At 40.4% G+C, this 12,238-nt stretch overlaps 1 protein-coding gene across 2 annotated transcripts; it reads right to left on the minus strand.

Annotated features, from left to right (window-relative positions):
- Nucleotides 1-305: 305 nt before the first annotated feature.
- On the minus strand, nt 306-8,114 carry LOC309500630 (uncharacterized protein). Of its 2 annotated transcripts, none has more exons than XR_014206641.1 (2): nt 555-8,114; nt 306-363 (listed from the first exon to the last, which is right to left on the minus strand). XR_014206641.1 is itself a non-coding variant. In XM_082172287.1 (2 exons), the coding sequence occupies exon 2, from the start codon at nt 6,975-6,977 to the stop codon at nt 996-998; it is 5,982 nt and encodes a 1,993-aa protein (XP_082028413.1). In that variant the 5' UTR covers nt 6,978-7,788; nt 7,980-8,114; the 3' UTR covers nt 306-995. The 2 variants fall into 2 exon arrangements, 1 of the variants encoding a protein (XP_082028413.1); XM_082172287.1 differs by having other exon boundaries at nt 306-7,788; nt 7,980-8,114.
- Nucleotides 8,115-12,238: the final 4,124 nt, after the last annotated feature.

Genomic DNA, 12,238 nt, shown 5'->3' on the forward strand with positions numbered 1-12,238 from the left:
ACTAGTACTATATGTCGAAATAAGATGAATAAATGTACATTTAAATAGATTATTAACCATTTACTTGCACTTTCTAAATGATCTTATGAACCACTGACAACTCCTAAATAACTGCTTTGTAAATAATGTAATACATAATTTAGAAATGATAAATTGACCATTAATAAAGTATAAAAATACAATTATTAAAAGCATTTATTGCTGTATTTATAAACTGCTTATTAATGTCTATTAATGCTTTATAAATGTAGCATTCCAGCCGGAATTTATTCAGTCGATGCACTCAATGATCATAACTGATGGGCTATGGTGGGGTATTCCAACCCATTTATTCACAGTGTAACCATAGACACACCGTAAGAGCTGAAATCATGACATAAAACATAAAATCATTCACTTAATATTAACATGTTTCACTTTTAACTTGCTGGTACATAGGATGAGCATAGCACGCGCTAGCGCTAGCATGCTAGCTAACTCTGAAACTTGATAACATTCAGGAAATACATTTACAAATTATCTGAAAATTAAACAACACAAACTCCACAAAATACCTGTTCGCCTTCCAGCTAGATGCTAAATTAAAGGATGGATGGAAAACGATTCCTTTTTGATCAGTAACTTTCTTCCAGTAAACAAACAGTAGCGTTTCACTTTCCTTCTCATTTCTTCATTGAATAGACGCATGCGCAAATCGCGCATGAAAGGGAAACCACATCACTGTCTTCACAATAAAAGCCATGTGAACATTATAAAGTAAAATTCGCTTAGGGATATTAAATTCTGAGCAATATCATTTAAAACATTTACACTCCCACCAAATTATTGGTGTCTCAAATATCACAGCTTAATGACCGTGGGAAGAGTGAACACCAATGATTTCCAAACACAAAATGACCAATATCCAGAAAAATGGTATACAAGGAGTGTCAGAAATTTCAAAAATAAAATTAAAACATTTCTCAAGGGGGCAAGGTATGCACACAAATAACTAATTAGTCACTATCTAGTAACAACACCAGTTTCTGTACTGGACGTTCAAGCACTGACTGCTTGGTGAGACGTTCACCATTTTTGCTGAGTTTTCTGTCACCGAGACATATCTTTACTCTCCTAACCAGTCCATCTCGGTCCATTGTCGTTTCTACGACTCTGCCCAACCTCCACTCATTTCTCGGCAAGTCTTCATCTTTCATCATGACTATATCTCCCATCTGTAGGTTTCTCTTTGGGGTGTGCCAGCATTGTCTGAGGGCAATGTTGGACAAATACTCTTTTCGCCAACGGCTCCAGAACTGCTCGGCCAAGTATTGAACGTGGCGCCATCTCTTTTTCGCATACATGTCTTCTCTGATGAACTTGCCAGGGGGGGGAAGGGCCAAGGTAGACTTCATGGTAAGTAGGTGGTTAGGGGTAAGTGGCTCAAGACTGTTGGGATCGTTGAGGTTTTCAACAGTGAGTGGACGGCTGTTAACTATCGTCATTGCTTCATAGAAGAATGCTCGGAGGGAAGCATCTGGGAGGCCTCCAGGAGAGAGCGCGAGGGTCGAGTTGAGGACACTCCTGACCGTTCTAATTTGACGCTCCCACACTCCACCAGCGTGGCTTGAACCGGGAGCATTCATGATGAAGTCACACTGATTCTCTGAGAGATAGTTTGCCAGTTTGTCACCATCTACTTCCTTGAGAGCTTCCCTCAGTTCATTTTTGGCTCCTAGGAAATTGGTGCCTTGATCAGATTTAATCTGCCGCACAGCCCCACGTAAAGCAATGAAACAGCGAAGTCCATTTATGAAGGAGTCGGTTGACAGGTCCTCCAGCATTTCAATATGAATTGCTCTAGATGAGAAGCAGGTGAAGAGAAGGCCATATCTCTTGCGCTCACTGCGTCCTTGCTTGCTGAAAAAGGGTCCAAAGCAGTCCATTCCACAGTATGTAAAGGGTGGAGATGGGTCCACACGCTCTCGAGGGAGATCGGCCATTTTTTGCTCTTCTGTATGTCTCCGGAGCTTTCGACAAATGACACATTGGCGAAGATGAGATGCCACCGCCCGACCGACCCCTGATATCCAGTAACCCTTTGTCCTGATCGCGTTGATGGTCATTCCCTTGCCCTGATGTTTAGCATTGTCATGACAGTGTGCAATGATCATCTTCGTGATGTGATGTTCCTTCGGAATGATCGAAGGGTGTTTGACTGCATAAGGGAGATTTGCATCACAGAGTCGTCCTCCCACTTTGATTACACCATCCTTGTCCAGGAAGATGTTAAAGCGATGTAGCTTATTGTGTAGTGGTAGCCGACCGCCTTTCTTCAGCAGCTTCAGTTCCTCTGAATAAGTTTGTCTCTGTAGGTCTTTGATGATGAGGCACTCTGCGTCCTCTCTTTCTTTTACTGTTGAAAGACCATTTGATTTATCCTTGTTGATCCATCGAAGGATGCGCGCCACCGCACGGACAGCCCGAGACCAGGATGAGAATCCTGACAGCCGATCCGTCAGAGAGTTTTGCTCTCTAGTTTCAGTGCTTAGGGTCTGAGCTCCCTTCACTTCCGGATCTCCCACTGGCAGTTCTGAGATGACTTCTTCCGAGAGGCCGATTTCCTTTTCCCATAAAAATGCTGGGCCAGTAAACCAATCTGATGATATCAGCTCATTGATGGAGAGGCCTCTAGAAGCATGATCCGCCGGATTTTGGTCAGTAGGGACGTATCTCCATTGCCCTTGAGTTGTGTTGAGGTGTATTTTCTGGATACGGTTGGCCACGAACGTGTGGAAACGCCGAGCCTCGTTGTTAATATATCCTAAAACAACCTTGGAATCGGTCCAGAAATACTCCTCCATGTCAGTGTATCCAAGCTCCTCCTTCAGAACATTGCTGGTTTTCACTGAGATGACTGCAGCTGTTAACTCTAATCTTGGGATTGTGATGATCTTCGTTGGAGCAACCCGAGATTTTGCCATGACTAGGGCACAGTGGATGTTTCCTTCATTGTTTCTAAGTCTTAGATATGAACACTGTCCATATCCAGTCATGCTTGCGTCAGAGAAGTGATGTAACTCCCGTTTAGTAACCTTTCCGAAGTCTGCGGGTGCATAACTCCGAGGTATGTTTATCCTCTCAAGGTTGGCAAGGTCATTTTTCCATCTCTCCCACCGTGGACGAAGTTCATTAGCCAGAGGGTCATCCCAGCCCGCTCCACGTCGGCACATTTCCTGCAGCACTCCCTTTCCGATGAGCGAGAATGGGGCTACAAACCCTAAGGGGTCATACAAGGAAGCAACCATGGACAGAATACCTCCACGCGTTGCAGGCTGGTCTTTGAGATTGACACTGAACTTCAGGCAGTCTGATTCAGTGTTCCATTTGATACCCAATGTTCTTTCTGAAGGTAGGTCATCAAAAGTAAGGTTGAGGTCTTTCATATCAGATGCACGTTCGGAGGGTGGTATGCTTTCCAAGACAGCTCGGTTGTTGGACACAAACTTGTGGAGCCTAAGACCACCTAGGGCACAAAGTTTTCTGGCTTCTTCGGCCAGCTGAATGGCCTTCTCTGTACTATCTGTACTTGCGACCCCATCGTCAACGTAAAAATCTGTCATAATGAACTGGGAACCTAGCGGATAGAGGTCTCTGTTCTCTGTGGCCAGGTGTTTCAAGCCATAGTTCGCGCAACCAGGTGATGAGGCTGCGCCAAAGATATGCACCTTCATCCGGTATTCTCTGGGCTGTGCACTGAGATCTCCTTTCTTCCACCAAAGGAAACGCAGGTAGTCCTGATCCAACTCTCTTACTTGGAATTGGTGAAACATTTTTTCTATGTCGCACATCAGTGCAGTGGAGTGCAGCCTGAAGCGAAGGAGGACACCGTTGAGATTGTTCATCAAGTCAGGTCCAGTGAGCAGATGATCATTCAGACTGGTTCCCTTGTACTTGGCAGAGCAGTCAAATACCACACGTAGTTTGTCTGGCTTCTTGGTGTGGTATACGCCGTGATGAGGTATGTACCATTTTTCTCCCTCCTTCCCTTCATCACAGACCTCCACTGCATCACCCTTTTCTATGACTTCCTCCATGAACCTGATGTACTGTTCTTTGTACCTTTCGTCCCTTAACAACTTCCTCTTGAGATGGCTCAGACGCATGACTGCGAGTTGTTTGTTGTCGGGTAAGGTGGGTCTCTCCTTAAAAGGTAGCGGCATCTCATAATGACCTTGGCTGTTTTTCTTGATGCCGTTCTTGAGTTTGTCCAAAAACAGGATGTCTTCCTGAGACACTGATTTGCCATCTTCTTTGTCATCCTTAAAGTCAGACTCCAGAATGCGAATGGCATCTGCAGGGGTGACTGGTGGGAGCTCCTTGACAACAACCCTGAAACACTGTCCCGCTATACTTGGAGTGTCAAGGGATGGTGAAGAGCACCCCACTATACTCCATCCTAAGTCGGTTCGAACTGCATAAGGCTCTTCATTTCCTCCTGATATTACGTCTCTTGGTGCCATTGCCTGTGCACAGTTATATCCTATTAACAGACCAACCTCACAATCCTGTAGTGGTGGAATTTCATCTATGACTTTGGAGAGATGATTCCATTTTCTGGCTGTCTCGCATGTTGGAATATGGGCGCGGTTTACCGGGATACAATCCTTGGTGTAAATGGGAGGAAGGTCGATGAGGAGGGAGGAGCGATAACCTCGCACACGAAGCCCTGAGACCCTTTGGCTTTTCACCATCACGTTGCGTCCAATCATGGTCGTTAACTTGAGTCTAACTGGACAGGACTCCACCTTTAGAGCATTGCTCACTTCCTGGTCGATAAATGTTGTGTCACTTTGGGAGTCCAGCAGGGCGTAGACCAGTTTTTCCGTTCCTGCATCATTTTTTGACACCCACACAGGCACAATCATTGATGTGTTGGTAGACTGCTCAGTATTCACTGACATTGAAGTCGCAGCAGCTTCTATTGGGCCAGTGTTTTCCTGAGGTGGGGCCCTTTCCCTCTTTACATAGTTGTTGTCGTGCAAACAAGTGGGATGTTTGCCCTTACAAGTGTTGCATGAATGTCGATGTCGGCAGTCCTTTGCACTATGGCCAGGTTTGGTACAGCCATAGCAGAGCTTATGTTGTCTGACAAATTCTCGTCGCTCCTCCAGGGTTTTAGCGATGAACTTGGGGCATCCATGTAGCCTGTGCTGATTGTTTTGACAGAAGGCGCAAGTCGGCCTTTCCTTTCCGTTCACTGGCTGAAACTTGTCACCGTCTGCCTCAGTCTGAGTACTCAGAACGCTTGCCTTGTTCCTTTTAGGTTCCCTGTTGCTTTGCTTTGTAGTGCTCGACTCGGAGTTGCGGAGGGCATAAGCTGAGGTGATCGGATTGCAAGCAATCTCTGCCTCCATCGCCATAAACGTGGCAAAGTCTTGGAAGCTGGGGAATTCTTTGTTCTTTCTTAAGGCTTCCGTAGCCTTCCTGTTCCAGTGAGACGCGGTCCACTCCGGTAGTTTGCGGACTAGCTTCTTATTCTCTTCACAGTCGTTCAGTATTTTGAGGCTCTTTACATGTTTCATTGCATCTTGACAGGCGTTTAAGAAGTCTGAAAAGTCTCTTAATCCTTCTGAATCCCTTGGTTGGATTTTTGGCCAATCAGCAAGCTTGTCTCTGAAGGCTCTCTGTATAGTAAAGGCTTGGCCATATCTGTCATCCAGTTTGTTCCATGCATCCTTATAAGCCTCGCTGTCGTTTCTATAGAAAGTTCCTTCCAGTGTCTTACGAGCAGGGCCGCCAACATACTTCCTCAAATAATAAAGTTTGTCAGCTGGGGAGATGGCCTTTGTGTCAATGAGTGACATGAAAGAGGTTTTCCACTCAATATACTGGATGGGGTCACCGTTGAAAACCGATGGCTCTGGCACTGGAAGTCTATTTAAAGCCATACTATCTTGCAAGGCTCGGGCAAGGGACGACATGTTTACATCAGGTGATGATGCTGTGACGTTGGGAGTTTGATGGCTGATACTAGGGAGGCCAGGTGGATTTTCTACTGAACTATTAGAAGAATGGACACTGCCTTCCTGTGATGCTCCCTGGCTGTAGACTAGCAGTCTGGCCCGAGCAGCCTTTAAATCCTTTTCTACCTGAAGGCGTTCTAGTCTGCGCTTTTCTACTTCCATTTTCCTTTGTCCTTCCTCTATTTGCCTTTGTTGATCCTCTATTTTCTCCCTTTGTTTCTCTACTTCCAGCAAGCCTTCAAACTCAACTTCTTTAGCCGCTAGCTCTGCCGCAGCATCCACCCGTTTGAGTGTTAAGGTGGTGCTTTCATGACTGCGGACTGATTTGGACGCTCGAGAAGCAGTGGATCCGTAGATGGAGCGTGCATAGCTGCTCTTCAATAGCTCTTTGAGGCGTCGTTGTACTTGGTCTGCATCATAATCTCCATCGATGCCTGACATTCTCTCATAGCTAACTCTCATAATTTCTGCTGTAACTGCCTCACAACTATCAACATGGCGTCTTAATTCTGGTGTAGGTGTGTTGTGTTTTCGTATTTCAAGGTAAGTGTTTAACACAGCCTCTTTTTCCTTCTCTAAAGTGTCCATCAAAGACGCCAGCTCACCTTTACTGATATCCGACTTGAGCTGCTCTCTTGACTCTCGGGCTCGAATCTTCCATCTTTCGTATGTTGAGATGAATTTTCTTTCCTTTTTCCTTGTCTCTTCTTGTTGCATTTCGAGCATTTTTGGAGTTGGGATCTTTGCTCGGGTTGAGCGTCGGAGGCCTTCTCTAAGTTCCCTTTGTAAACTACTCAGTGTTTCTTCTTTGTTTTGAATTTCCTTCTTTAAATGGTCTATCTCGGTAGTCTCTAGTGTATTCTCAAGAGAAGCTTTAAGCTTTCTGATTTTCTTCTGCAGGCTGTCTATTTGATTCTCTAGATCTGTTTGTGAAGATGAATTTTCCATTTCCTTCATATTTAGTTCTTCCATAATAGACCTTAGTTAATGAACTGTTTGTTTTTACTTTAACTTGTAGACTACATAAGCGAAGGAAAAGAGAGTTTTTGCCTTTTTTTTTTTTATTTATACCAAACTGACATAAGAGCAGATAACACACAGCTCGGAAGAAAATAACTTAATAAACGTAAGCTGCCATCTGTTACTGACGGACATTGTAATATCAACCTCTTTTTCTAGATAAGAAATGAATTTACTATTAAGATTGTACCATTACACATTAAACCCCTTTTTTTTATGGTGAATAGAAAGGATAGTTGGGAACTGAACAGTAGTGATGGTAGATGCAAATAAACAAAGTCACTTCACTTATTTTACTTTATGTCCGTAGTGTCTTAAATCAGTAAATGTCCTCAGTAATTGACATCCTTTTCTTCTTTAACCGCTACCGATGAGAGTCAATGTTCTTGTTGAAGATGAATTGTTCCTTATTGATTAAATGAAATGTTCCATACCTTGTCTGACCGTCACATCAAACCATTAAGCCAGCTGCACAATGATCATAAAGTCCCTTTGTCTACAAGACCCGTAGAATGGTGCCGAGTTGCTCCATGAAATGTCCGTTGTCATCAACACCAGACGAATAGCAACACAGCCCCGTGACTTGTCCTTGTGGTTCCGTGGTGCAGAGTGGCAGCAGGATGATGCAGGGGGAATAAGCTCTTACTGTAGCATTCCAGCCGGAATTTATTCAGTCGATGCACTCAATGATCATAACTGATGGGCTATGGTGGGGTATTCCAACCCATTTATTCACAGTGTAACCATAGACACACCGTAAGAGCTGAAATCATGACATAAAACATAAAATCATTCACTTAATATTAACATGTTTCACTTTTAACTTGCTGGTACATAGGATGAGCATAGCACGCGCTAGCGCTAGCATGCTAGCTAACTCTGAAACTTGATAACATTCAGGAAATACATTTACAAATTATCTGAAAATTAAACAACACAAACTCCACAAAATACCTGTTCGCCTTCCAGCTAGATGCTAAATTAAAGGATGGATGGAAAACGATTCCTTTTTGATCAGTAACTTTCTTCCAGTAAACAAACAGTAGCGTTTCACTTTCCTTCTCATTTCTTCATTGAATAGACGCATGCGCAAATCTATGGAGCTTATAATATGACAAAATGATTTGAATTTGAATTGTGTAAATTTGAATTATTTGCAAGTGTAATCTAACTAAATTGAATTTTAGGTGGTAGTTTAAATAGTTCTGAATTTGATTTTTTTTAAACGAATATTGAACGTTTGAAATTTAACAAATTGAAATGTTTTTATGGCTGAATTTTATAGACATGTATTTTCAAACAGCTAGTTTTTTTGTTCTGAATTCGTATAGTGCAAATATTCAGTTTAAAAAAATACAGATTCAAGTTTTCAAGATGAAGAAATTCGGAACTTCAAATTCAGTTTTCTAAAATTCAAGTTCAAAAATTCAAGTTCAAAAATTCAAGTTCTAAAATTCAAGTTCAAAAATTCAAGTTCAAAAATTCAGATCTTACAGAAAGTAGGTCACAGGTCATCCACAGGGAAGAGTAAAGGATCTCAGATAAGTCGAACAGAGCATTTTGGCTGCACTGCAGTAGTTTTCTGCCGCAAACGCGGTGGTGGTTCAAGAGAATCCGTGTATCTTTCGTTCAGTCGTTTTTTTATTTAATATTAAGAGTAGAAAAATGAGAAAACAGCTTGAGTATTAGATTTCTTCTAATATTCTAGTAATAATAGTCCGCTGCAGCAGTTGCACGGAGCTTACAAAACGCGTGTATTGCAACTATAGGCTACATTTAATTTTCTCATCAAACAACTAGACTAACGAATGGCTCGGCACATCAGAAGAGCTTAGACAGGGCTTTCTCTCTGTGTAGACCAGCAGTTGGTCTGAATTTGCCTATTTTCTCGACTGTATAGGCTAAGTCACGTTTTATCATGAAACACGCTCTGATTTATTCCAAAGTGACTCAGGCATAGGCTATATCATGCATTTAATGTTAAATAATCTAAATGTTGACTTTCAAAAGTAGGCGCGCCAAGAAGGCTATTCTCTGTATTTTGGTTCATTTTTGGTGAGCGCCAGAAAGATCTAAAGAGACCGAGACGCGCATCATGTTGTTTTATTTATTTTTCAATGGCATGATATTTTGTAGTCATTTTGAATGTACACAAATAAAAATATACATTTTACTGTTTCGGATGATGTCATATTATCTGTATGACTAAATAACAGAGTATTAAGTTATTTCCCAGCAGTGGAACAAATCCAAGAGATGGCGCTCGCGCATCGCGCTCTCACACAACATAGTATCAGTTCTGGCGTTGCTTCATATCGCAGACTGTTCATTATCAAAATGAAACACAGTCAACCAAACATATAAAAAGTTATTCTGCATAATTTAATTGGTCTGTTGTACAATATAAAGGGCAAGCTGTGCCACACACAGTCCCACTCCAAACATTTCCCTTGCTGTGAAGACGCTGATTTAGCCTATAGGCCTACGTGTATTTTGGGACTCGACTGAAGTATGAAGCCTTCTTTATATTAATAGTTAGCATCCACATGTTACATTGCAATGAAAACTTTTGACTGAATGAGAGATGCGCGACCGTTTCGATTTAAATAAATTTGTTTAGGCTTGGCGTTTATAAAGGGCACAATATAGGCTATTTTTAGAGTCTGTAGCCAATATATTATTTTATTATAGCCTAGCCTACATACTTATTTTTCATTCTTGTTGTTTTTTGCATTCATTTGTCATAAGGGAAAGTAAAATAGGCAACACATAGCCTACATGTTAATAGTGTTTATCATGTAGGCTAAATGCTGTATTTTATTTACAGGTCTTTTACACTATTGCTGAATAGGCTAATATAAAAAAAATACAAATAATTATGACGCCTTTCTCTCTCAACATGATCCGGTGTGACTTGCACTCATGTGCATGCGACTTATTTTCTGGCAAATACGGTCAGTTAAAAAATGTTGCTGTATTATTACAAAATGCATAGAGTGGAGACCATTTGGGCAAAAAAACTAATAAACAAACAAAAAAAAACATATTGTGTTCATTACCCCCACCCACATTTGGGCTTAATCACTGTTATTATTAGGAAATGTATTTAGGTGTAGACAAAATCAGTTATGTTTATTTATAAATATGAACGTACCTCGCATTTCCCGGACACTAGCCGTTAGTCTACTTCTTTGGCCTATTTTTTTTAGCTGGCCAGTTCTCAAAATCTGTGTGGAAAAGCTGCGGAGCGAGGAGAGAACGCACAATGGCTTTGCTTTGGAAGTTTTTTTTTTTTTTTTTTTTTTTTAAGTTTAGTTGCCAGAGAAAATAACACACCGTTTTGTTTAACATCAATTGATACTCAATATTAATTAAATAAATAAATATAATGTCAGAGAATGCACAAAGCGCATCCTTTTGAGATGTAAATTATAATACATTTTAATAAAACACACAAGGCCTACATCATAAAACTCAGAAGATTATGTATTTTAATATATTATATTATAATACAAATAAAAAGGCGTCATACTTCAGTCGAGTCCCAAAATACACGTAGGCCTATAGGCTAAATCAGCGTCTTCACAGCAAGGGAAATGTTTGGAGTGGGACTGTGTGTGGCACAGCTTGCCCTTTATATTGTACAACAGACCAATTAAATTATGCAGAATAACTTTTTATATGTTTGGTTGACTGTGTTTCATTTTGATAATGAACAGTCTGCGATATGAAGCAACGCCAGAACTGATACTATGTTGTGTGAGAGCGCGATGCGCGAGCGCCATCTCTTGGATTTGTTCCACTGCTGGGAAATAACTTAATACTCTGTTATTTAGTCATACAGATAATATGACATCATCCGAAACAGTAAAATGTATATTTTTATTTGTGTACATTCAAAATGACTACAAAATATCATGCCATTGAAAAATAAATAAAACAACATGATGCGCGTCTCGGTCTCTTTAGATCTTTCTGGCGCTCACCAAAAATGAACCAAAATACAGAGAATAGCCTTCTTGGCGCGCCTACTTTTGAAAGTCAACATTTAGATTATTTAACATTAAATGCATGATATAGCCTATGCCTGAGTCACTTTGGAATAAATCAGAGCGTGTTTCATGATAAAACGTGACTTAGCCTATACAGTCGAGAAAATAGGCAAATTCAGACCAACTGCTGGTCTACACAGAGAGAAAGCCCTGTCTAAGCTCTTCTGATGTGCCGAGCCATTCGTTAGTCTAGTTGTTTGATGAGAAAATTAAATGTAGCCTATAGTTGCAATACACGCGTTTTGTAAGCTCCGTGCAACTGCTGCAGCGGACTATTATTACTAGAATATTAGAAGAAATCTAATACTCAAGCTGTTTTCTCATTTTTCTACTCTTAATATTAAATAAAAAAACGACTGAACGAAAGATACACGGATTCTCTTGAACCACCACCGCGTTTGCGGCAGAAAACTACTGCAGTGCAGCCAAAATGCTCTGTTCGACTTATCTGAGATCCTTTACTCTTCCCTGTGGATGACCTGTGACCTACTTTCTGTAAGATCTGAATTTTTGAACTTGAATTTTTGAACTTGAATTTTAGAACTTGAATTTTTGAACTTGAATTTTTGAACTTGAATTTTAGAAAACTGAATTTGAAGTTCCGAATTTCTTCATCTTGAAAACTTGAATCTGTATTTTTTTAAACTGAATATTTGCACTATACGAATTCAGAACAAAAAAACTAGCTGTTTGAAAATACATGTCTATAAAATTCAGCCATAAAAACATTTCAATTTGTTAAATTTCAAACGTTCAATATTCGTTTAAAAAAAATCAAATTCAGAACTATTTAAACTACCACCTAAAATTCAATTTAGTTAGATTACACTTGCAAATAATTCAAATTTACACAATTCAAATTCAAATCATTTTGTCATATTATAAGCTCCATACAAATCGCGCATGAAAGGGAAACCACATCACTGTCTTCACAATAAAAGCCATGTGAACATTATAAAGTAAAATTCGCTTAGGGATATTAAATTCTGAGCAATATCATTTAAAACATTTACAATAAATGATGAATTAACTATTTACTAATGCTTTACTAATTATTCATAGCATGCAGTTATTTTAAAGTGTTACCAAAACGATTTTAAGATAAAGAAACAAATTAATTAATAAGGAAAAAAAGTAGATCAAGAATCGTTTTGGGATCGG

This window comes from Leuciscus leuciscus (assembly GCF_965113295.1).
Source record: "Leuciscus leuciscus genome assembly, chromosome: 6".
Classification (NCBI taxonomy): Eukaryota; Metazoa; Chordata; class Actinopteri; order Cypriniformes; family Leuciscidae; genus Leuciscus; species Leuciscus leuciscus.

What these genes read in the sequence shown, in the direction of transcription:
- LOC309500630 (XM_082172287.1), bottom strand. Translation starts at nt 6,977, where the DNA reads ATGGAAGAACTAAATATGAAGGAAATGGAAAATTCATCTTCACAAACA.